The sequence below is a fragment of the Perognathus longimembris genome, chromosome 2 (assembly GCF_023159225.1).
Source record: "Perognathus longimembris pacificus isolate PPM17 chromosome 2, ASM2315922v1, whole genome shotgun sequence".
In the NCBI taxonomy this organism is placed as follows: domain Eukaryota; kingdom Metazoa; phylum Chordata; class Mammalia; order Rodentia; family Heteromyidae; genus Perognathus; species Perognathus longimembris.
In genome coordinates this window covers 21,482,284-21,508,403 of record NC_063162.1, presented here as the reverse complement: position 1 = coordinate 21,508,403, position 26,120 = coordinate 21,482,284, and the positions used below count along the sequence as shown (strand labels likewise).

General features: G+C 40.8%; 1 protein-coding gene across 2 annotated transcripts in view; it reads right to left on the bottom strand.

Moving 5' to 3' along the window:
• Armh3 (armadillo like helical domain containing 3) overlaps positions 1 to 26,120 on the bottom strand; it is a 177,338-nt gene that overhangs the window by 122,536 nt on the left and 28,682 nt on the right. For both annotated transcript variants that reach the window (XM_048338396.1, XM_048338395.1), the window contains 8 exons: positions 25,825 to 25,899; positions 25,615 to 25,701; positions 15,232 to 15,288; positions 11,660 to 11,703; positions 10,199 to 10,259; positions 7,891 to 7,937; positions 6,519 to 6,594; positions 4,442 to 4,535 (listed from right to left, as the gene is read on the bottom strand). In XM_048338396.1, the coding sequence (XP_048194353.1) occupies positions 4,442 to 4,535; positions 6,519 to 6,594; positions 7,891 to 7,937; positions 10,199 to 10,259; positions 11,660 to 11,703; positions 15,232 to 15,288; positions 25,615 to 25,701; positions 25,825 to 25,899 (541 nt within the window). The remainder of the gene's footprint in view (positions 1 to 4,441; positions 4,536 to 6,518; positions 6,595 to 7,890; positions 7,938 to 10,198; positions 10,260 to 11,659; positions 11,704 to 15,231; positions 15,289 to 25,614; positions 25,702 to 25,824; positions 25,900 to 26,120) is intronic.

Sequence of the window (26,120 nt, the reverse complement as noted above, 5' to 3'; positions counted from 1 at the left end):
AGAATAAAAATCCCTCACAATTAAAATCTACTTCCTAATGAAGCATCATTTCTTGATCTGTGGCTTTATTATTCTTCCCAGCAGCTTTTTGTCAAGAGAGGTTGTCATTTGAAAGTGGGCTGACTTGATCTTCCCACTTGAAAAAAATAAAAGCTCACTGGTTGTAAGTAAGCACAAATCCTGCCATTGCATAATCAACTGTGTGGGTGGAAGTGTTCACAATGAACAGTTTGAAAAGCAGGTCTCTGAAATATCCAAACCCCAAGATCACATGGAATTGGTGTGTGTGTGTGTGTGTGTGTGTGTGTGTGTTGTTAGTCATGGTAACCAGGCAGGATTCATCCTTAAAAAGAAAATCCAAGATTTCCTGGCTTTTTCAGTAACCTGAACACACATACAAGTAGGCAATCCTTACTACACTACTTCTCATTAAGATATTTTAGAATTTGGCTTTCAATGCTAAACAGATCCAATATGCCACTGCAGACCTAAATATCAGTGGTACTTCCTTTCTATACTTCTATACTACTTATACAGCAGAAAATGCTACTGCCACAAGTATTGTAAGAAAACTTAAAAGAAGCTGGGCACCAGTGGCTCATGCCTATAATCTGAGCTACTCAGGAGGCTGAGATTGAAGAAGATAGCCTGAGAAGGAAAGAAAGAAGGAAAGGAGGGAGAAATCAAAGTTGGAGTTCCTAGCCAAGCACTGCAGCTTACAGAGTGCTAGTCTTGAGCAAAAGAAGCTCAAGGGCAGTGCCCAGCCCTGAGTTCAAGGTCCTTTACACACACACACACACACACACACACACACACACACACACACACACGTTGGATTTCCTGATCCCAGTTACTAGGGAGGACTGAAGTTCAAGAGCAACCTGGGCAAAAAATTAGCAAGACTCCATCTCAATAAGCTAGGCGGGGTAGCAAACATGATACCCTATAAATAAAGCAAAAAAGGGCTGAAGGTTTGGCTCAAGTCACAGAGCACCAGTCTAGCAAGCATGAGGCTCTGAGTTTAAACACAAGTAGTGTTAAAATGTAGTTAGATTTCCTGTACTTTTTTTTTTTGGTGCTGGTACTTGGGCTTGTTCCTTAGCATTTTTACTCAGGCTGATGTTCTACCACTTGAGCCTTATCTCCACTTCCAGCTTTTTGCTGGTTGATTGAAGATAAGATTCTCAGACTTTTCTGCTTGGGCTGGCTTTCAATCATGATCCTCGTATCTCAGCCTCCTCAGTAGCTAGGATTACAGGCATATGCCACCAACACCCAACTTCCTGTACTTCTTTACACAAAATGAGTTCAACATTTGAGGTATAACATCAATTAATTTTTAGATTATTTTTACTTCAGGTATTCTACCAAAAATAATCAGTTTACCAACACAAACATTTTTGAGAGGTCTAAATTTTGTTTTTCTTATTTTTAACAGATACATAAAACATAAATATCATACATACATATAGGTACCATATGATATATTGATGTATGTGCATATTGTGTAAAGTTATGGGCTGGCGTGTGGCTTAGTATAGACCAGTTGCCCAGCAAGCACAAAGCCCTGAATTCAAACACTAGCACCACCAAAAAAATTTAAAAATCACCAGGTACTGGTGGCTCACACTTGTAATCCTAGCTACTCAGGAGGGTGAGATCTGAAAATCTTGGTCCAAAGCCAGTCTGGGCAAGAAAGTGCAAGAGACTCTTATCTCCAATTAACTACCAGAAAACTAGAAGTGGTACTGTAGCTCAAAGTGGTAGAACACTAGCTTTGAGCAAAAAAAGAACTCAGGGACAATACCCAGGCCTCTGAGTTCAAGTGCCAAGACAGACAAAAATAAATAGATAGATACTCACAAAAGTCAAGACATACAAGTCACAAAGGGTTCCAGTGTGAAGTTTTTTTTTTTTTTTTGGCCAGTCCTGGGGCTTGGACTCAGGGCCTGAGCACTGTCCCTGGCTTCTTCCCGCTCAAGGCTAGCACTCTGCCACTTGAGCCACAGCGCCGCTTCTGGCCGTTTTCTGTATATGTGGTGCTGGGGAATCGAACCTAGGGCCTCGTGTATCCGAGGCAGGCACTCTTGCCACTAGGCTATATCCCCAGCCCCAGTGTGAAGTTTTAACTAGGTTATACTTATCTGTAGCTTAAACATAACTTTTTTGTTGCCATTTTCTAGTCATAAGATTATAAATAAAGAATCTGCTGTTTTTCTGTTTGTTTTTGTGCCAGTCCTGGGGCTTAAACTAAGGGCCTGGATACTGTCCCAGAGCTTTTGAACTCAAGGCTAGTGCTCTACCACTTTAAGCCACAGCACTATTTTTGGCTTTTTGGTGATTAATCGGATATAAGATTCTCACAGGCTTTCCTGTCCAGGCTGGTTTTGAATCAGATCTCAGCCTCCAGAGTAGCTCGGATTAGGGCTGGGGATATGGCCTAGTGGCGAAAGAGCTTGCCTCGTATACATGAGGCCCTGGGTTCGATTCCCCAGCACCACATATACAGAAAACGGCCAGAAGTGGCGCTGTGGCTCAAGTGGCAGAGTGCTAGCCTTGAGCAAAAAGGAAGCCAGGGACAGTGCTCAGGCCCTGAGTCCAAAGCCCAGGACTGGCCAAAAAAAAAAAAAAAAAAAAAAAAAAACACAAAAACAGAGTAGCTCGGATTATAGGTATGAGCCACCAACACCATACTATTTTGCTGTTCTTAGAGGAAGAAGTCAAATACTCATCAAATTTCCAATTATAAGACACATATACTTTGTCATTTCTACCTGGGAGTTGCTAGCAGACAAAACAGTACGTGAATTTCAGGTTCACTTTTTCTTTTTTTTAATTTACTTTATTGTTATTTTAGAGGTGATATACAGCGGGGTTACATTTACATATGTCAGATAATAAGTACACTTCCTTTGGTATAGTATCATCTGTTCCCTCATTTTCTCTCATTCCCTCCCTCCCATCTCCACCCACGAGTTGCATAGTTCAGTCATCAATGTCCAGTGCGCTCCATTATTGCATTTTTTCTCAAGTTCACTTCTTCATACAACAAATTACCATGCTAAGCACTATGCTGGGCATACAGGAGCAATCAAAATACACACAGTGCCTGTCCTGACTACAGATCTTCTTAGTCTCTAACCTTTAGTCATTGAACTGCTTCATTTCCTTGGCCTCAATCTCCTTGTCTGGAAAATGATTACATGAGACAATATTACTACTTTCCATTTACTTTTAGCACTTTAGAGTCACAAGATACAATTTTTTTAAAAATAAAATATCTCAGGGCTGGGGATATAGCCTAGTGGCAAGAGTGCCTGCCTCGGATACACGAGGCTCTAGGTTCGATTCCCCAGCACCACATATACAGAAAACGGCCAGAAGTGGCGCTGTGGCTCAAGTGGCAGAGTGCTAGCCTTGAGCAAAAAGAAGCCAGGGACAGTGCTCAGGCCCAGAGTCCAAGGCCCAGGACTGGCCAAAAAAAAAAATAAAAAAAAAATAAAAAATAAAATAAAATATCTCAGCTAAGCTCAACAAGTTCTCTGGAAGCAGGTAGGTTAGGCATTACCAAACTTTGAGGTCCCTTTCAGATTAGCACTCCATGATTCTAAGACCATTATCTGAGGGGCAAAGGCTGTAGTTATGTTGCTTTTACATAAAGAAAAACATCTATCTTTTCCAAAGTTTTCTTTGTAGTATTGTCCTAGTACTACATATGCACAAGTTTTTCTCCTCGTTTTCTCTGTTTCTTTTTGTGACAGAGACTCTTAACATTGCAGAGGCTTGTCTCAAATTCTCCTGAGTGCTGAGAATACATTTGCTACCATACTTAGATTTAACAACTATATTTCTTTCTCCTTATCCCTCTCCTTCTCACTGTCTCTCTTTGTCTCTCTGCAAGAGAGAGAGTTGTAGAGATTGAGCCTAAGGTCTCATTCATGTTAGACAGGCAAATATTTACCACTTAGCCATATTTCCTAACCTTTTTTATATTCTGAAACAGTTTTGCTAACTCTTTCCCCTAGCTAGCCTCAAATTCATGATATAGCCCAGACAACGCTTGAGTAGCCTTACCCACTTTAGACAATTTTTTATTGTTTTTCCAGTCCTGGGGCTTGAACTCAGGGCCTGGGTGCTGTTCCCAAATTTTTGCTCAAGTCTAGCACTCTACTAGTTGAGCCACTATTCTGTTTCCAGACCTTTTGGTAGTTTATGGAGATTTAATTCTCATGGACTTTTCTGCTTGGGCTGGCTTTGAACTGTGATCCTCAGACTTCAGCTTTCTAAGTAGCTAGGATTACAGGCATGAGCCAACCATACCCAGCTTTGGACAAATTGCTTAATTGTATTAATTAATATATTGTTTAAGTCAGCTATGCTTATCCTTATGCTAATCTAAGATCCATATTAATAAAAAACACAAAAGAAGTGACATGCTCACCATCAGAGGAAGGTGGTGTGGTCCCAAGTGGTGTGACTGGGGTTGTTGGAGTGGGACTGACAGGGGTTGTCACCAACCCTATTTCTGGATGACTCTGAAAGAGGACAACGATGGGTAAGAAAACAGAAAACCCAATTCTCCTTAAGCATCCTTTTCTGAATAGCCTAACTGAAAGCCCTGGCCTCATAATTAGACCAAAAGCTACTAAGGAAGGACTCAGACATGTAGTTACCATGCTACTGCTTCATGTTAGGCTCAAATGAGAAACTCTGTAGATTAGTTTTCATGAGGCAGCTAGGTTCTCATTATATAACTTTTTCTGCAAAATCATACAAATTAAAAAATTAGAAGAAGCTGGGCAACAGCGGCTCACGCCTGTATCCTAGCTACTCAGGAGGCTGAAATCTGAGGACTGTGGTTCAAAGCCAGCCTGAGCAGGAAAGTCTGTGAGACTCTTATCTCCTCTTAACTACCAGAAAACTGGAAGTGGAGCTGTGGCTCAAGTAGTAGAGCACTAGCTTTGAGCAAAATAAATTCAGGGAGCCAGGTACTGGTGGCTCACACCTGTAATCCTAACTACTTGGGAGGCTGAGATCTGAGGACTCAAAGCCAGGCTCAAAGCCAGCCTGGGCAGGAAAGTCTGTGAGACTCCTAACTCCAATTAACCACCAGAAAACCAGAAGTGGTACTGTGGCTCAAAGTGGTAGAGTGCTAGCCTTGAGCACAAAAGCTCAGAGACAGCACCCAGGCCTTGAGTTCAAACCCCATGACTGAAAAAAAAGAGAGAAGAAACAGTAACAAATCAAGGACAGCACCTGAGCGGTAAGACTGGCACATATACATACATATACATACAAAAAAACTGATAAGTGTTCCCCAAACTAGATCTAAACTAACATACTGCTTTTAAATCATGACCTTTTTCTTTTCCTTTTTATTTTTTAGGATTTCATCAGTGGATTCTATTTCATTCTGGCCTTTAAAGAAAAAAAGCAAAAGTAAAATTTCCCCTAACAGAAACCTACATACATATTTTAAACAGTCTGGCTTTAAGATAAAAAATACTTTATCAATTTTTAAAGATAGCTTTCATGAACCTGAGTTCTCAGCCTATTTTAGTCCCCTTCTGTGCCAACTACTAAGGATACCCCCTTAGGCATGTGACCTAGCACTCTGTTTTTTACATCTTTCTGCTTTCAATGCTTATACACCAATCTGCCTGTTAATAGCTACTCCTGTAGACTAGATAGGATATTTTTTTACATTTGCTCTCTAGATATTGATAAGAAAACATGAATGGCTTAACCTATTTTATCTCTACTTGTAAGTCCATAGGGGCTTAGAAAGAAATAAAGGAAATTTAAAAAAAAGAGAGAGGGCTGAGAATATGGCCTAATGGTAGCATGTTTGCCTCGTATACATGAAACCCTGGGTTTGATTCCTCAGCACCACATATATACAAAAAGCCAGGAGTGGCACTATGGCTCAAGTGGTAGAGAGCTAGCCTTGAGCAAAATGAAGCCAGGGACAGTGCCCAGGCCCTGAGTTCAAGCCCCAGGACTGGCAAAAAAGGAAGGGAGGGAGGGAGGGAAGAACTTAAGAGCTAGAGATATAGTTCAAGCAGGTATAAGGCCCTGATTTCAAATTCCAGCACATAAAAATAGGAGAAAAACAACTTTCATATAGTAAATAATATCAGGAGTAAAAAAAAAGAAGTAGTCTCAACTTTTTGGGGCTAACCAATCAGTAAACTGGCCAAAACCATTAACTATCCATGTCATTAGAACTACTTTAGAACCAGAGGCACACATATATTTGAGGACAGCACAAAGCAGAGACAACAATGCAATATCCATTACTACCACTTACCAATGCAAAGCAGAGTTTAAACAAGTAGAACCAGATAGGCTTCTTAATGTAATGAGTCTGTATGAAATTCAAGGAGAGGGCTAGAACATAAGTCAGCAGTAGACTGCTTGCTTGACTACTATGTTTAAGGCCCTAGGTTAAATCCCTAACACTTTCACCTCTCAAAATAATTTTAAGAGAAAAAAAGGAGATTGTTAACATAACCAACCTGAGCTAATACTGTGATGAAGTTGCGATTTAAATGAACAGCTTCATAAAGTGCCAGAAGAATGGCCTCATTGGTTCTAAAGAAAAAGAGAAGAAATTGGATTGGCTCTTAGAGAAAAAGATTGAAAACATTATAACCATAAAAATTAGATTTCACCAGTCACCAGTGTCTGACACTTAGAATCCTACCTACTTGGAGGCTGAGATCTGAGACTCACAGACAGAAGCCAGCCCAGGCAGGAAAGTCCATGAGACTCTTATCTCCAATAAACTACTCAGAAAGGGCTGAGAATGTGGCTTAGTGGTAGAGTGCTTGCTTAGCATACATGAAGTCCTGGGTTCAATTCCTCAGTACCACATAAACAGAAAAGGCTGGAATGGCATTGTAGCTCAAATGGCAGAGTGCTAGCCTTGAGCAAAAGAAGCTCAGGGACAGTCCCCCATACCCAGAGTTCAAGCCCCAGAACCTACAAAAACAAAACAACAACAAACCCTTATATTTCACCACAGCTCTTCCTCATCATCTCCCTTTGAACTTTTGTTTTTGTTTTCTTCCCAAAAGTTTATTTATAAAATACTGAAAGTATGACAGTACATGAGATTTGTATTATACATTTCAAATCATCTTCTCTCTGATCTTTCATTTTAAGAAAGAAATTTGCTAATAAGTATAAGATATATATATATATAATCTTACAGATAGATACTTGCCATAATAATGTACACTCTCCCCATAATTTTTGTTATATCTTCTACTTTTGAGTTCTCTTTGTTTCTCCTTTCAGAATACCCAAAAGAATATAGGTAAGGAATCTAATTCCTTAGGACCAGTTCTTAACCTTCTTCAATTATTGTCTCTCTTCTCACTTTTTCATCTCCATGTGGTCAAAACTTTAACTAGAGGGCTAGTAAGATGGGCTAGGGGCAAAAGTACTTGCCTCACATGAAGCCCTGGGTTCAATTCCTTAGCACCACATATATAGAAAACGGCCAGAAGTGGCGCTGTGGCTCAAGTGGCAGAGTGCTAGCCTTGAGCAAAAAGAAGCCAGTGACAGTGCTCAGGCCCTGTGTTCAAGCCCCAGGACTGGCCAAAAATAAATAAATAAATAAATAAAATTTTAACTAAGCTGTCTTTCATATCATTTGAAATAGCTGGGAATAGTTTTTAGCTTCTAAGGACCATCTATACCTGAGACTAAATTACATTTCTAAGGGTCCAGTATTATTTAAAACCAAAGAGAAAATTTTAAAAATCACCAAAAAAAAGTTTTAGTTTGTAGAAGATTAGCAAGAGGTAACATTTTCCACTCTTATAGCCAATAGAAGAGCCCATACTAATGTCCAAGGTATGTCCAAGAATGCCAGGTACTTACTGTACTGAGATTTTCTCATGGGCATCTGCTATGAACATACTGCCCACCTGTGGAAGAAAAGGGGAATTGCAGACTTTATGTAGGAGGATGTGAAAGCCTAATCAGTGAAAGACCAAACTGCTTCTAGTAGGAAGGAACTAGAAACTCTGGACCATTAGCCACACACCTCAAAACCAGACCACTTTGAAGATCTTAAAAAGCTTGCAAGTAATAAATGACATAATGAGAGTCCTAAAAAATCATCTTGTCTTAAAACAAAAAAAAAATCTTGTACTTTTTCTCCAGCCCTCCTTTCAACATATAAGTTGTCACTATGATAGCAAGTAGATGTTAACCTAGATAAGTAGATGACTCTGCATTCTTCCTGAGAGCTGCAATCAGAAACTAACTCATAAAGAATGTCATAGAGCAGGCTGACATCAACCAACTAGACCTATCTCCAGGAGTATTTGAATTTCAGACCAGAACTTTATGAAAGACCATTATCTACCTTTCAGCTAGGACAGGCAAATAAATAACTGCCATAAGCTATCTTTAATATGCATGATTTCACAGGTCCTGAAAAAGATGCCCACCACTCAAAACACTTTTTTCCCGTTTACCAATGCCCAAAACTACACAGCTGGAGCTTCATTTGTTCAATATAAAACTTTTCCTCCTTGGCTAAAAGTTGAAGGTCTCTAGCAACAACATAATTGATCTAATCCATATGCTTAAACAACAATGCAAAACTCACACTTCTCGACCTCTGAGAGACTTCACTCATTTATGGCTCAGAGTTGAAAATATTGTTATGACTCTTCTTTTTGTTTATTTGTTTTGGGTTTTGTTGGTCATAGAACTTGAACTCAGAGCCTTGGCCCTGTTCTTGAGTTTTTGTGCTCAAAGACAGCACTCTACTACTTTGAGCCATAGCTCCACTTTTGGTTTTCTGGTGGTTGACTGGAGATAAGAATCTCATGAACTTTCCTGCCCAGGTTGCCTTTGAACCACAAGCCTTAGATCTCAGTCTCCTGAGTAGGCATGAACCACCAGCACCCGACTATATAGTTCTTTTCTAGGACTAACCTCTGAGAAGAAAGAAAGGAAAAATGCAAAAGCTCTGAGTTGCAGGGGTGGGGAGAAAGGGGGAATTACTTTGTAAGACAGGGGCAGCTATTTCTTGCAATAACCTCAGGAACTATCTTGCTCTCAGGCTGATTACTTGGAGAGTAATACCCAAAAATGATAAAGTTTCTGAGTCTACCTGGATCCTAAAACTATGCTAGATTTATCTCCTAAAGATTAGTCTCTGGCTGGGAATGTGACTTAGTGATAGAATGCTTGCCTAGCATGCATGAAGCCCAGGGTTCAATTCCTCAGTACCACATAAAAAGAAAAAGCCAGGGGCTGGGAATATGGCCTAGTGGCAAGAGTGCTTGCCTCGTATACATGAAGCTCTGGGTTTGATTCCCCAGCACCACATATATAGAAAATGGCCAGAAGAGGCGCTGTGGCTCAAGTGGCAGAGTGCTAGCCTTGAGCAAAAAGAAGCCAGGGACAGTGCTCAGGCTCTGAGTCCAAGGCCCAGGACTGGCAAATAAAAAGAAAAGAAAAGGCCAGAAGAGGCACTATGGCTCAAGTGGTAGAGTGCTGGCCTTGAGCAAAAAGAATAGGAGCTCAGAGACAATGGACAGGTCCTGAGTTCAAGCCCCAGGAGTTGGAAAAAAAAAAAAAGATTATTGTCACAGGCCTGCTGTCACATACTTGCAGTCCCAGCATTCAGGAGGCCTCAGAAACAGAATGATTCTTAGTTTAAGACTAGCCTGTCTTCCAACCCCACCCCACCCCTAAATAAAAAAAATTAGTTCCACATTATCTGGCCCATGGTGTCAAAGTTAAGAAACTTTGTTCTGGAAGCCTACATGTTTGAACAATATATTTCCTAATCTTCATATGTCTCAGCTCAGACCCTAAGCCTTTACATAAATGGATTAAATCTACTGTATAACCATCCAACTCTGAACCAGCTACTAGAGAATCACAGTCACAGAACACTACAAAAGAACACTTGGATGTGAACCCTCTGATTTTGTGTTCCACAAATCAGGGTATGAGGGGCTGGGAATATGGCCTAGAGGCAAGAGTGCTTGCCTTGTATACATGAAGCCCTGGGTTCAATTCCCCAGCACCACATATATAGAAAATGGCCAGAAGTGGCACGGTGGCTCAAGTGGCAGAGTGCTACTAAACTCCTGAGTTCAGATTTGCCTACCCTAAAGAACTCCTATATTTCTCAGCAGGAGAAATAAAAACAAGCAGGACTTACCATATTTGTTAAGGCAGAGAAAAACCCACTCTGGTGTTCTTCTTCTTTGTCTTTATACTGCCTGAACAAAAATTAAACTAAATTCAACTTTAGGATTATTTATCAAGAATGTCTTTTACCCTAACATTCTAGATCATCAAAGAAGGGCACTCAAAATTCTCTCACTCCAGAAAACTAATGCATCATAACAATCCAGCCACTGCTATTCTCTCCTCAAGCAAAGAGATACCTATTTGCATGTGAGACAGTATGCACCAAAATGCCTGGCTACTTAAAGAGAGACTTAGAAAAGAAGCTGCAAAAATGTAAAATTAACATATTGCTGATACAGTTATTTTCCGAACAGATTATTACTTGAAAAGTGTGATGAGGGCTGGGAATGAGGCTTAGCAGTAGAGTGCTTGCCTAGCATGCACAAAACCCTGGGTTCGATTCCTCAGCACTACATAAACAAAAAAAGCCAGAAGTGGCACTGTGGCTCAAGAGATAGAGTGCAAGCCTTGAGCAAAAAGAAGCCAGGGACAGTGCTCAGGCCCTGAGTCTGAGCCCAAAACTGGCAAAAAAAAAAAAAAAAAAAAAGTGTAATGATGAATTTACTTTATGGCTATAACAATGAAAACTTTGTATGTGTCTGAAAGAGAAAGAGGAGAATTGTAAAGTTAAAACATTTGTGGAGATGGGACATATTTGAAGTTCCAGAACCCAACTGTGTATGTGTAAGCAAACTCTACAAAGTAACAAGAAAGGTCTACCCGGCCTTTAGCCGGATTACAGATGTTTCTAGTTTCTATTCATGGAATACCAGATCTTACCAAATTTACAGCAAGAAGAAAATCAAGCACCAATGAACACACACACACACACACACACACACACACGCACGCACGCACACGCACACGCGCACACACACACCACTAAACAAGGACTCTGGAAAGTTGAGTTTGATCACTAATGTGAAGGAAACATTTGTTTTGAAGTATAACTCAATGACAGCGCATGCTTAACATGCATAAGGCCATGAGTTCAACACCTAGAACTCCAAAAAAGAGAGGGGGGGGCAGAGGAGAGGAAGAGGAAGGGGAGGAGAGAAGGGGAGAGGGAATGGCAGGAGAGGGCAGGGACATGAGGAGGAAAAAAGGAAACATTTGTCAAACTAGACCTGGCTCAATATGCTTTCTCCTTTTAATAAAAAAATAGAAGTGCTCCACAAGCTTCTTTATGTAGAAAATGCTTTTTTTTTTTTTTTTACTAATTTTGTACTATTTTTTTTTCTCCTGGAATTAGAAACCCCTGCTAACCCCAATAGGCTGAGCTAAAACAAATACATCTGCATTCAGCTATACATCTGAATATTCTTTTGGAGAAATTTCTCTGACTTCTTCACCCACATACTATAACAAACCAGTTCCCTACCCAACCCAATTCAACAAAAATCAGACTTTTCTTGAACAGTATACTTACCTGTTGTATTCAGACAAAGCCTGAGCAATCACAAGCCCCATTCCCTAGAAGAGAAAAGACAGCACAACTGAAATAAGCAAGCTGCCTTTGGGGACTGGTGGCAATGTTATAACTCAGCCAGAAGAACATTAAACCTCTATGGTTTGTGTCCAAGCAGCTCTGCCTGAAAGATGGCAGGGACACAATTTTAAGAAGCACTGTCAAAGTAGAAAAGCAAACAAAAATTTTCTTTGGGAAGAGTTTTTTTTATCTATCTATTTATTTATTTTCAATCATGGTGCTTGAACTCAAGGCCTGAGCAATGTCCCTGAGCTGTTTTGCTCAAGGCTAATGCTCTTCCACAGCTCCACTTTTGTCTTTCTAGTGGTTAACTGGAAACAAAAGTCTCACAGACTATCTTGCTCCAGCTGGGCTTCAAACTGTGATCCTCAGATCTCAGTCTGCTGAGAACTAAAATTACAGGCAAGAGCCACTAGCACATGCCTTTGGCAACATTTTCTTATTTAATTATCTTATGAATGTTCCCAGATACAATTTAAAATAAGAGTACCAAGAGGTGACACAAGCCCAGATTACTGACAATCTTACTCGGATCATTTTCACTTCCAAAAAGACTAAGCTAGAATATTTAGACAAAAAGCCCTCCAAAACAACCATCATAAAAGTAATAATAAACTGTATGTTGGTGTTTAATGCTTATAATCCTAGTTATTCAAAGAGGCTAAAACCTGAAGATCATGGTTTGAGTCAGTCCAGGTAGAAAAGTGCTGAGTCTATATCCCTAGTTAATGAGCTTTGCTCATGATAGGCACCACTCTAAAGGAAATTAGCAGAACTGAGGTCTCCTGGTCATCTTCTTCACCTTTATATTCAAGGATCAGTTGTGATTTTGAAAACTTTCTAGAGAAAGAGAAAAGTGTGTGTGTGTGTGAGAGAGAGAGAGAGATCTTTCATGCTCTAATTTCACCAACATAGGCTATAAATACCATTGAGCTAATTGTACAAAAAGAAATTTTTCATGAGGGCTGGGGATATGGCCTAGTGGCAAGAGTGCTTGCCTCGTATACATGAAGCCCTGGGTTCAATTCCCCAGCACCACATATACAGAATATGGCCAGAGGTGGCGCTGCGGCTCAAATGGCAGAGTGCTAGCCTTGAGCAAAAAGAAGCCAGGGAGAGTGCTCAGGCACGGAGTCCAAGGCCCAGGACTGGCCAAAAAAAAAAAAAAAAAAAAAGAAATTTTTCATGATAGACAAGTTATGGAAACATCCCAAATGCCCTACAATAGATGAATGAATCAAGAAAATGTGGTACATATATACAATGAAATTTTATTCATCTATTAGAATGAATAATATCATTTTCAGATAAATGAATGGATCTGGAAAAAATTGCATTAAGTGAAGTAAGCCAGGTTCACAAACAAATGGTATATGTTTTCTCTCATATATGGAAGCTACATCTAAAATACAAATATATATGTGTGTGTGTGTGTATATAACATATACAAGGTTTTATGTATATACATACAAACTGACTAAAGAATGGTATACTTAGGGGAGGAGTATAAAGATGTAATTCGTCTGAACAACTAATGAACTGCTTTATAAAATTAATACCAGGGCTAGGAATGTGGCTTAGTGGCAAGAGTACTTGCTTAGTATGCAGGAAGCCCTGGGTTCAATTCCTCAGTGCCACATAAACAGAAAAGGCCAGAAGTGGCACTGTGATTCAAGTGGTAAAGTGCTAACCTTGAGCAAAAGAAGCTCAGGGGTAGTGCCCAGGCCCTGAATTCAAGCCCCAGGACTGGCAAAAAAAAAAAAAAATTAATACCAGCCAACTGCTTGTGGCTCACACCTGTAACCTGGTTATTCAGGAGGCTGAGATCTGAGGATCTGGTTCAAAGCCAGCCCTGGCAAGAAAATCCATTGAGACTCTTGTCTCCAATTAACTACCAGAAAACTGGAAGTGGCACTGTGGCTCAAGTGGCAGAGTGCTAGCCTTGAGCTGAAGAACTCAGGGACAGTGCCCGGGCCCTAAGTTCAAGCCCCTCAACTGACACCCCCCCCCCTAAATAAAAGACAAAGAAAAAACTACTCCAAAAAGGCCAGAAGTAGAGCTGGGGCTCAAGTGGTAAAGTGCTAGCCTTGAGCAAAGAAAGCTCAGAGACAGTGTCCAAGCCTTAATTTCAAGCCCCAGGACCAAAAAAAAAAAAAAAAGCAGAGTGTGTGTCTCAATCCTATAATCCTAGCTGTTCAGGAGGCTAAGAGCAGGAGGAAGACCACTGAAGTCCAGCCCAGTCAGGTACTAGTGGCTCTTATCTGTAATCCTAGCTACCTGGGCAGACTAATTCAAGAGATTCTTTCTTATCTCCAATTAATGAGCAAAAAGCTGGACATGGAAATGTGGCTCAAGTAGTAAAGTGACAGCCTTGAGTGAGAAAGCTAAGTAAGCATGAGGCCCTGAATTCAAGATTCAATGTCTCATACACAGACACACACACACACACACACACACACACACACACACACTCTCTCTCTCTCTCTCTCTCTCTCTCTCTCTCTCTCTCTCTCTCTCTCTCTCTCTCTCTCTCTCTCTCCTGGATAAAAAATTGAGACCTCCGGGTGCTCAACTAGTAGAGTGCTAGCTTTGAGCTGAAGAGCTCAGGGACAGCACCCAGGCCCAGAGTTCAAGCCCCACGACTGAGACCGACAAAAAAATAAATAAAATTGAGACCATGTCTCAATCAATAAACTGTTCATTGTGATATCATCTATCTCTGATTCTTACTATTTGAGAGACATAGGTCATAGGATTTCTGTCCTGGTTAGACCCAGACAAAAAATGCAAAAACCTGTACAAAAAGAATAACTAAAGCAAAGGGGGCTGGGAGCATAACTCATATGTACAATGCTTGCCTACCAATTCCCTCTTTATAGAGGGATGAAACCAATACAATAGCTCTCTGGCTTTCGTTTGGCTGACTGGCTTGCAATATTAGTGGTTAAAATGAAGACCACTGAGCTACATCCCCAGCCATTTTTATTTTACTTTGAGGTAAGTTGCACAGACTGGCCTAAAACTCACAACCTTTTTGCTTCCATCTTCCAAGCAGCTGAAATTATTGGCACCAATAACCCAGCTTCTTTATTCTTAGTGAACACTAAAAATAAGGCCACTGTAAACCAGGCACTGGTGGTTCACATCAGTTATCTTAGCTACTCAGGAAACTGAGATCCAAAAGGATCGCAGTTCAAAACCAGTCAAGGCAGAAAAGTTCATTATACTCCATCTCCAGAATACAACAAAAAACAGAGCTGGGGCATGGATCAATTGGTAGAGTACCAGCCTAGCAAGTGGGAAGTCCTCAAATCAACCCTCAGTATCATCAAAAATAAAAAATAAAAAAGACCAGGCTGGGATGTAGCTCAGTGGCAAAGTGCTTGCCTAGCAAGTGCAACATCCTGGGTTTGATCCCCAGTACCAAAAAAGAAAAAGAGAAAAGAAAAAATGAAAAAGAAAAAAGACCACTACATGCAAGTTAGACAATAAACAAAAATCCATATACTCACATTGAGTGTAGCCTCATCATCCACAATAGACAGCTTCACGATATAAGGATTCACAGACTGTTGAATAATAAAGTCAAGGTGAGTATGACTATGTAAGATAACCCATTACCTGATTAAGAATGTGTTAACACTTTCTATAAGGTCCTCTTCTACAGTTCATGCTCCCAATATCCAGTCTGCTGACTAATCCATTTCCAGTAAATCTCTCCGCATATATGGCCATTTGTCAAGTGAATATGCAAACACACACAAATGTTAGCCCTATTCTACCTGTATTTTTTTCTAGGCTGAATTAGCTCAGATTTACATCCACCCATCTTTCCCTCTTACTGGTTTCTAAAAAATGATGGGCTAAAAATGTGGCTCAAGTGGTACAGTACCTGCCTAGCAAACAAGAGGTCCTGAGTTCAAACTCCAGTACTGACAAATAAATAAATAAATAAATAAATAAATAAATAAATAAATAAATAAATAAATAAATGTGTAACCAAATGAATAAATAAAATAAAAAGAAAGCGAACACCACATAAAACATACTCTGGTCTATTCCACTGAGTCCATAGGGATAGGTATCTTTTGGGAGACATAAAAGCTTCTTTGCCATAAGGCACAAATTTATAAGTTGCCAACTTACATCCTCATCCCAAAAGCTTCCTAACCATTTCACAAACTATATGCAAGGACTGAGTTACCCACCCGTAAAACAAAGCCAACTTGGGGGTAGAAAGTGGCAGCTGGTTAACAGCCAGAGAGGCCATTTATGAAGATCTGATACCCAAATAACACCGCAGGGGGAACTGAAAAAAAAGGATGTAATTACCCAAGCAACAATCTGGTCAGGACACTGGGATTTAATGATTGTCCCATCGTTTTAGCACTGGAAGAGTTCTTCAGTTTTCCTAGACCCAATTTTAGCTGAGCAGCATATGGAAATGTACAACTGGACCATCTCCTGAAGTAGATCAAGAACCAATGACCTGCTCACCTTGAAAACATCCCACCCATAGGATGTAAATAAACAACTCATTCAGCTCAGGAACCAATTCCAGAGTCAGTTTTTACAGCTACCAAGAAAACTCATTACTAAGAAACTTGAAAACCCAACTGAAAGGCTAACCCCCCACACAGACCTCATTTAATCAAGTTTCTGAGGGCATCTTCCACATGTCAACTGGGAACAGAAAAAGAGTATGCTGCTTTCTTAACAACCCAAATGTGTATAAGGTTTTACACGACACAATGCAGTGAAGTAGAAACCACTCTACTTGTTTCTTGATGTAACAGAAGGAAGGCTCTCAATATGTCTAATTACAACCAACAGTCAAATCATGCTGATGCTAGACTTCCAGCAAAACCCAGTGCATGTGGATCTTTGGAAAAGAAAACCAACAGTTGGCTGGCCAAGAGATGATGCCATGACGCCAGTAACATTAGAAATGGTGAACCATTGTTTTTAGGCATAATTTTTGCAAATCCTCATTACTTACTTTCACAAAAGTAAACTACTAAATAATAATAAGGATCATCTGATTAGTAAGCAGCATATACCTTAGTAGAAAAAGATAAGACAGTTTCGAGTAAAGGTTTGAGTGCTAGTTCCAGTTCTTATTAATTGTGACAAGATAGGTTACACACACTAATTAATCTAAGCTTCCATTTCCTCATCTGCAAAATAAGGGTATTTTCTCCCTTGGCCATAAGGCTTAAATTAAATAAAACATGTAAAATCCTCAGTACCATATCTAGTATATTGGTAGCTGTATTTTCTGCTCTTTGACAGTGTTATCATATTCAAAGGAAAGTTCTTCAGGAAAAAGAAAGAAGAGGGAAGGAAAAGGAATAAAGTATAAATAGACATAATGAACAATTTTTTAATGAGGGAAGCATCAGGTTCAGAGAAAAAGTTGAGGTTTAAGTCACTTCATCTCAAGAGATTTGGCTAGCCTATAAGACCAAGATCTTTTTTTTTAATTTTTAAAATTTTACATTATTGTTATAATAGAGGTTATATACAGAGGAGTTGTATTTTCATGAGTCAGGAAATGAGTACATTTCCTTTCACAGTGTCATCTGTTTCCCTTTCTCTCTCAGTCCCTCCTTCCTGTCTCCACCCATGAGTTGTATAGTTCACTTTCATTAGTGTCCAGTGAGCTCTACTACTGCATTTTTTTACCCTTTTTCCCTCGAGTTCTGTGCCCTCGCCCCCACCCTCCTGAAGATATATAAATACATCATATGTAAGGTAAACAAGACAGAATCATCCAAAATCTAAAAACAAAAAGAAAAGTCTTTTGTTTCCATATCTTAGGAGTTCGTTTCAGTGTGTGTGTGTGTGTGTGTGTGTGTGTGTAATTTTATATAAACATGACAAAGTGCTTAAGCATCCTACCTTTTTGATTCTCTCCTAAGAGTATCTTCTTTTGCTCTCACTATATATGAGTATCTAGAATCCTGTGTAATTTGTCATATCCCAGAGCATTTTAGATCTAACTTCTGCATATCAGGGAGGACATGCGCCATCTGTCTCTGCTCTTGGCTACCTCACTCAACATGATTTGTTCAAGTTCCATCCATTTCCCTGCAAATGACATTATTTTACTCTTTCTAATGGCTGTGTGAAATTCCACGTGTATGGGTACCACATCTTTTGGATCCACTCATCTATTATGGGGCATCTGGGCTGTTTCCATATCTTAGCTATTGTGAATAGTACAATGAATATGGATGTATAGGTGTCCTTGTCATATCCTGGTTCATGATGCTCAGGGTAGATGCTTTGAGTGGTAGGGCTCAGTCATAGGGAAGGTCTATGTTTAGTTTTTTTTTTTTTTTTTTTTGGCCAGTCCTGGGGCTTGGACTCAGGGCCTGAGCACTGTCCCTGACTTCTTTTTGCTCAAGGCTAGCACTCTGCCACTTGAGCCACAGCGCCACTTCTGGCCATTTTCTGTATATGTGGTGCTGGGGAATCGAACCCAGGGCCTCATGTATGTGAGGCAGGCACTCTTGCCACTAGGCCATATCCCCAGCCCCTATGTTTAGTTTTTTGAATAACCTCCAGACTGCTTTTCATAGTAGTTGTACTAGTTTACATGCCCACCAGCAGTGCAATAGGAGTCCTTTTTCCCCACATCCCCACCAGCATTTGTTGTTCAAATTCAAAATGTCAGCCAATCTAACTGGGGTAAGATAGTATCTCAGAGTTGTTCTGATTTGCATTTCCTTTATAGCCAGGGATGACGAGCATTTCTTTGCCATTCTTACCTCTTCTTCTGAGAAGTCTCTCCTTAGCATCCTTGCCCATTTAGCAATTGGTTTTGGTTTGTTTTTTTTAAGTTTGGGAGGGGTTAGTTTCTTGAGCTCCTTGTGTTTATTGGATATTAGGCCTTTGTCTGATGTATTGCTAGCATTAAAGATTTTTTCCCAGTTGGCTGACTGTCTTTTTCAGAAACTTTTTTTCTTTTTTCCAGTCCTGGGGCTTGAACTCAGGGCCTGAGCACTGTCCTTGGCTTCATTTTGCTCACGGCTAGCACTCTGCCAACTTGAGCCACAGTGCCCACTTTTGGCTTTTTTTTCTGTGTATGTGTTACTGAGGAATCGAACCTAGGGTTTCACGTATATGAGGCAAGCACTCTTGCCACTAGGCCATACTCCTAGCCCCTCAGAAACTTTTTATTTTGATGTAATTCCACTTGTCAAGTCTGTTGTGCCACTGTGACTATTCAAGAAGTTTCTGCCTGTACTCGTAAGTTCTAATGTTTCTCCTATTCTCTCTTGCAGTAGTTCCAAAGTTTCGGGTCTAACGATGTCTTTGAACTGATATTAGTGCATGATGACAAACAGTGATCCACTTTTAGTTTTCCACATATGAAGGCCAGGATATTAATGCTATAGGTTTTTTTTTGTCTGTAATATGGCTTGAACTTAGGGCCTGGATGTCATCTCTGAGCTTTTCCCACTCAAGTCTAGCTCTCTACCACAGCTCCACTTCTAGTTTACTGATGGTTAATTGCAGATGAGAGTCTCACAGACTTTCCTGGCTGGACTTTGAACCACAATCCTCAGATCTCAGCCCCGTGTGTAGCAAGGAGTATAGATGTGAGCCACCAGCACCAGCACCAGCCACCACCTGGCTCCTATTATTCTTTTTTTTTTTTTTTTTGGCCAGTCCTGGGCCTTGGACTCAGGGCCTGAGCACTGTCCCTGGCTTCTTCCCGCTCAAGGCTAGCACTCTGCCTCTTGAGCCACAGCGCCGCTTCTGGCCGTTTTCTGTATATGTGGTGCTGGGGAATCGAACCTAGGGCCTCGTGTATCCGAGGCAGGCACTCCTATTATTCTTAACACTATAATCTTGTTGAGCTGATCACTTTTTTTTGTTTTCTTCTTTCTTTTTTTTTTTTTTTTTTTTTGGCCAGTCCTGGGCCTTGGACTCAGGGCCTGAGCACTGTCCCTGGCTTCCTTTTTGCTCAAGGATAGCACTCTGTCACTTGAGCCACAGCGCCACTTCTGGCCGTTTTCTGTATATGTGGTGCTGGGGAATCGAATTCAGGGCCTCATGTATAGGAGGCAAGCTCTCTTGCCACTAGGCCATATCCCCAGCCCCTGTTTTCTTCTTTCTTGTACCAGTAGTAGGAATTGAATTCAGGTTCTTTTGCTTATTCCCTCAAGGCTAGAGCTCTATCTCTTGAGTCATAGCTCCACTTTTGGCTTTTTCTAGAGATAAGAATATCATGGGCTGGGAATGTGGCTCAGTGGTTGAGTGCTTGCCTAGCATGCATGAAGCACTGGGTTCAATTCCTCAGCACCACATAAATAGACAAAGCAGGAAGTGGTGCTATGGCTCAAGTGGTAGTGTTAGCCATGAGCAAAAGAAGCTCAGGGAAAAGAAAAAAAAAAAAGAATGTCATGGACTTTCCTGCCCAGGCTGGCTTTAAACTGTGATCCTCAAATCTTAGCCTCCAGCACCTGATTGAGCTGGTCACTTCCTTTAAAAACTAGAGGCTATCTACTTTCATCAACAAAACAGTATTACGAACTCAGTAATAAGTCTTCACATGATCACTGTAATAGGTCCCTGTCTTTTTTTTTTTTAATTCTTAGTGGTACTGGATATTGAATCCACAGCCTAGAATATACTAGGCAAATACCCTACCACTAGGCTATTTTACATTTTTATTTTTATTTCTGCCTTTACTTGTTCTAAATTTTACTTATTCCCACTGTCCTTCTCTGGCCCTCTTATTTGGGGGATGGGAAGGAGTGAGGATGTCTTCTATGCCTTTAGATAAATTATTTAAAGTGAAGAACTGCTGGGTGCTACTGGCTCACACTTATAATCCTAGCTACTCAGGAGGCTGAGATTTTTTTTTTTTTTTTTTGCCAGTCCTGGGCCTTGGACTCAGGGCCTGAGCACTGTCCTGGCTTCTTTTTGCTCAAGGCTAGCACTCTGCCACTTGAGCCACAGCACCATGTCTGGCTGTTTTCTATATATGTGGTGCTGGGGAATTGAACCCAGGGCTTCATGTATACGAGTCAAGCACTCTTGCCACTAGGCCATATTCCCAGCCCAGGAGGCTGAGATTTGAGGATCACAGTTCAAAGCCAGCCTGGACAGAAAAGTCCCCATGAGACTCTTTATCGCTAATTAACCACTCAGAAACTGGAAGTGAAGCTGTGGCTCAGAGTGGTAGAGCACACTAGCTCTGAGCAAAAAGAGCTTAGGGACAGGGCCCAGATCCCAAGTTGAAGCCCCACAACTCAAAAAAAAGGTGAAGAATTATATATTTGTTACATGACTTTTTCTATCACTTCTCTTTCTTATTTGCCTTCTCTATTCTTTCTCGTGTGTGTGTGTGTGTGTGTGTGTGTGTGTGTGTGTGTGTGTGTGTGTGTATCTCAGCTTCCTGAGTAGCTAGGATTACAGACATGAGTCACCAGCGCCCAGCTTGCCTTCCAGGTATCTAACCTTTCTGATGGGATAATACTTCTGCACCCTTCTAGAAAGTATTTAAACTTACTCTAGGATTGATTGTGGTCAGAGATAGAACATTCTTGTCCCCAGAACATCCTTCTCTATTTCTTTACTAAAATTTCCCCAGCTTTTGATTTTCTACATTCATCTGGAATTCTTCAAGCTCCTGTCAAAAATCTTCCTGCTCCATCCTCACCAGACTTCCTTAATAAGTTTCTGGTGAGTGACTTATATAAAAACTGTATGGCCCAGATAAATTATGCCCACCAGTTCGCCCTTGTCCACTGTATTAATTCTCCTAGGGACTTCTGACAAAACAAAGACACATACCTTATTCTAGATATATGATTTTCTCCAGCTTGTTGGCCATGTCCCATTTTTCAGGCTGACACTTCAGAATGCCCAACTAAGCTAAGGTAAGATTCAGTTCACATTTACAGAAGCTAAGCCATTGCTTTGAGTGACCCACATCCACCAGAAGGTTCTGAAAATATTCATTACTGATGATGGTGCATTCCTGTCAAATATAACTCAACTCTATTTAACTATCCTCAGCAGTTTTCCTCAGCTATTTTTCTTGGTGTTGTAATAAGGCCCCAGAGGCTTTTATACATGACAGCGATCATAACAGCTACCGTGCCAGCCCCTTCATATTACCAGTAAAACAGGTGTTGGTGATAAATTACATATTTATTAGTAGTTATATGTCCCATTCATCAGTTCCTCCAAGACAGTGAAAGTGATCAACTCCAGGGATTTATAACACATTATCATCATTCAACATATTCTAATCCCTCCTGAAGTATTTCTTTCCTTCCTCCAAATCTCTCCTTGTAAGAATAAGCTCCAAAACAGGGACTAGTGTCATGCCTGTAATCCTAGCTATTCGGAAGTCTAAGATCTGGAGGATCAAGCTCAAAGTCTGTTTGGGCAGAAAAACTCTTGAGACTCTATCTCCATCTCAGCACAAAGCCAAGCTGGAGATATAACTCAAGCGGTAGGGCACCAGCTAAGCAAGCAAGATGAGTGAGCAAGAGAACTTGAGTTCAAACACCAGTACCACCAAAATGGAAAAAAAAAAATAAGCTCCAGATTTTGTTATCCATACCTTTCAACTTCCCCAAATAAGATCTATCTAGAAACTATATCAAAATCACTAAGTGAAGAGCCAGAAAATTCTCTCTTCAACTGGCACATTTCTTTGTGTGTGTGTGTGTGTGTGTGTGTGTGTGTGTGTGTGTGTGTGTGTGTACTTGAATTCAGAGCCTGAGCACTTTCCCTGAGCTTATCTTGCTCAAGGCTAGCAGTGTACCACTTGAGTCACAGCACTTCCAGCTTTTGGGCTGGTTAACTGGAGATTAAGAGTCTCACAAACTTTCCTGCCTGGACTAGCTTTGAACTGCAATCCTTTGATCTCAACCTCCTGAGTAGCTACATTTCTATTAGCAGTGTTACTTATTAAGTAAAAAAAAAGCCAGAATGCCTTCAATGCAGCACCTGACAGTAGTTCAGAAAAGTAATCCCAAACATACTGCTCTATGCCAAATACTTCCTACTTCTCGAAAGCAATCCCTAATCTTCCTTGATCAGCCTCCTTCCTTTTCTGTGTATTCTGCCTTTGGACAGGAACCAAGTACATATACCAACCCACATATAAATCTCTGGGTTCTGGCCAGGCACCAGTGGCTCATGCCTATAATCTTAGCTACTCAGGAGGCTGAGATCTAAGAATCGGGATTTGAAGTCAGCCTGGGCAGAAAAGTCCCCATGAGATTCTTATTTCCAATTAGCCATTCAAAAACCAGAAATGTACTCACTGCCTTACGTATGAAACTGTAACCCCTCTGTATGTCACTTTGACAATAAGTAAAAAAAAAATTTTTTTTAACAAAAACAGAGGTGGCACTGTGGCTCAAGTGGTGGAGCACTAGCCTTGAGTACAAAAAGGCTCAAGAACAGTGCCCAGGCCCTGAGTTCAAGTCCCACAACCAACAACAGAAGAAAAGAAAAACCCACCTATGGGTCTGTCTTTCATTTCAAAACTTTGAAGCCAGACTGGGTATCAGTGACTCATACCTATAATCCTAGCTACTAGGAGGCTGAGATCCAAAACAGCAGTTCAAAACCAGCCAGGGGAAGATAAATACATGAGATCCCTATCTTCAGTTAGCTAGCAAAAAGCCAAAACTGGAAGCATGGTTTAAGTGGTTTATTATCAGCTCATAAGCCTAGAAAGAACCTAGCAAGAGCACAAAGCTCTGAGTTCAAGTCCCAAAACCAACACATACCAACACACACACACACACACACACACACACACATATAATCTACAGCCATAGCTAGGCTTGAAAAGAATGCTATAGGCACTGTGGGCTCACCTGTAATCTTAGCTACTCAGGAGGCTGATATCTGAAGATTTCAAAAACTAGCCCAGGCAGAAAAGTCCATAAAAATCTTATCTCCAATTAACTACCAAAAAGCCAGAAGTGGAGCTGTGGCTCATGTGGTAGAGCACCAGCCTTGAGCAAAAATGCTAAGGGGAAGTGCCCAATCACTGAGTTCAAGCCCCAAGACTCACACACACACACACACACACACACACACACACACACACAAAATCTACAGCCAGGTGTGGTGGTAACATATGCTTGTAAACTCAGCACATGGGAGAATGAGGCAAGAGGATCACAAATTTGAGACCAACTTGGTCTCCAGAATGAAACCCTGGGGGCTGGGGATATGGCCTAGTGGCAAGAGTGCCTGCCTCGGATACACGAGGCCCTAGGTTCGATTCCCCAGCACCACATATACAGAAAATGGCCAGAAGTGGCGCTGTGGCTCAAGTGGCAGAGTGCTAGCCTTGAGCAAAAAGAAGCCAGGGACAGTGCTCAGGTTCTGAGTTCAAGGCCCAGGAATGGCAAAAAAAAAAAAAAAAAGACCCTGAATTTGGCTAAATTTTTCGTTAAAAATTAGAAAGAGTTCCCAGACCAATAGTAATACTTACAGAAGCAAACTACATTAAGGAAGTCTACTGTATAAATCCAATCTTTTACCAGGTACCAGTGGCTCCTAGCTACCCAGGAGGCAGAGATCTGAAGATCATGGTTTGAAGCCAGCCCAGGCAGGAAAGAAAGTCCATGATACTTTTATCTCCAATAAACTAACTTAAAAAACTAAAAAGCTGGAAGTGGCGCTCTGGCTCAAGGTGTACCCACCAGCCTTGAGCACAAAAGCTCAGGACAGTACCAGGTCCTGAGTTCAAGCCCCAGGACTAGCACCCCCCAAAAAAAAAATCCAATTTTCAGAAGAGATGCATTAGGTGAATGTAGCTGTCCCTAGCCTAGCAAAACTGTTGGCAACACTGTATCTCAAAAAAACAAATTGGGGGCTGGGGATATAGCCTAGTGGCAAGAGTGCCTGCCTCGGATACACGAGGCCCTAGGTTCGATTCCCCAGCACCACATATACAGAAAACGGCCAGAAGCGGCGCTGTGGCTCAAGTGGCAGAGTGCTAGCCTTGAGCGGGAAGAAGCCAGGGACAGTGCTCAGGCCCTGAGTCCAAGGCCCACAACTGGCCAAAAAAAAAAAAAACAAATTGGAAGCCAGTCCAGGCAGGAAAAATTCATGAGAATCTTATCTCCAATAAATAATAAGTATATGCCTATAATCCCAACAAGAAGGCAGAGGTAGGAGGCTCACCATCTGAAACTAAAAAAAACACCTATTTGAAAATTAAACTAAAGCAAAAAGGACTGGGGACAAGGCTCAAGTGGTAAATTGATTGTGGTAAATTGATTGCTTAATAAGTGCAAGACCCTGAGTTCAAACTCTAGTACTGCCATAAACAAACAGCTCCAAGCTTCCTTCCCATAAAATTCTGATTCACTGTTATATATACATAGTAAATCCCAACCACTTTTTATTGTAAAGTTCTTAGATGATTCTAACTAACTGGGTTTGAAAACTATTACATTAATAATCACTTTACTAGACATTATATTGCAAGGATTTCTTTTTTGTTTTGTTTTGTTTTGCCAGTCCTGGGGCTTGGACTCAGGGCCTGAGCCCTGTCCCTGGCTTCTTTTTGCTCAAGGCTAGCACTGTACCACTTGAGCCACAGCGCCACTTCCAACTCTTTCTGTGTATGTGGTACTGAGGAATCGAAACCAGGGCTCTGTGCATGCTAGACAAGCACTCTACCACTAAGCCACATTCCCATCGTAAGGATTTCTTTAAACAACTATATTCTCTGCCCCATGTATTTAATGTTGGATTTTTAAGAATTCTGTATGTCAAAGTTAATCACTATACCATTTGTCAAGAAGATAACTTCAACATTAAGCAAAGTCCTAAAGAGTGCTATATGTAAGAAGATTATAGAGAAATAATAACTACCCATTAAGGGACCCACCTACCTCATACTTTCTGTAGTTTACCAGCAAAGCCAAGAGGACAACAGCATCATATCCATGCTCCCTACGACTTGGGGGATGGGAAAGTATCTGTAATAAGAACAAGAAAGACTTAATTTATAAGTGCTACCTCCCAGTTTCTGAGAAATAGATCAAGAAAATTTGAGAAAATGGTGTATGGGAAACAGAAAGGTCATAAGGAAATTGACTGACCTGTAAAATTGCTTCAAATATGCTGTTGATCATTACATACTCCAGGATAGTGTTCTGGCTAATGTTGTCTGTCACCTGAATGTAATCAAAGGGTTTTTAGGGTCCATACTGAGACTATCATATCACCTATGTGTCTCCTATCCAAGCATGTAAGAGTGAAATAGAAATATTAAAGCAGGGCTGGGAATATGGACTAGTGGGTTCGATTCTCCAGCACCACATATACAGAAAACAGCCAGAAGTGGTGCTGTGATTCAAGTGGTAGAGTGCTAGCCTAGGGCAAAAAGAAGCCAGGG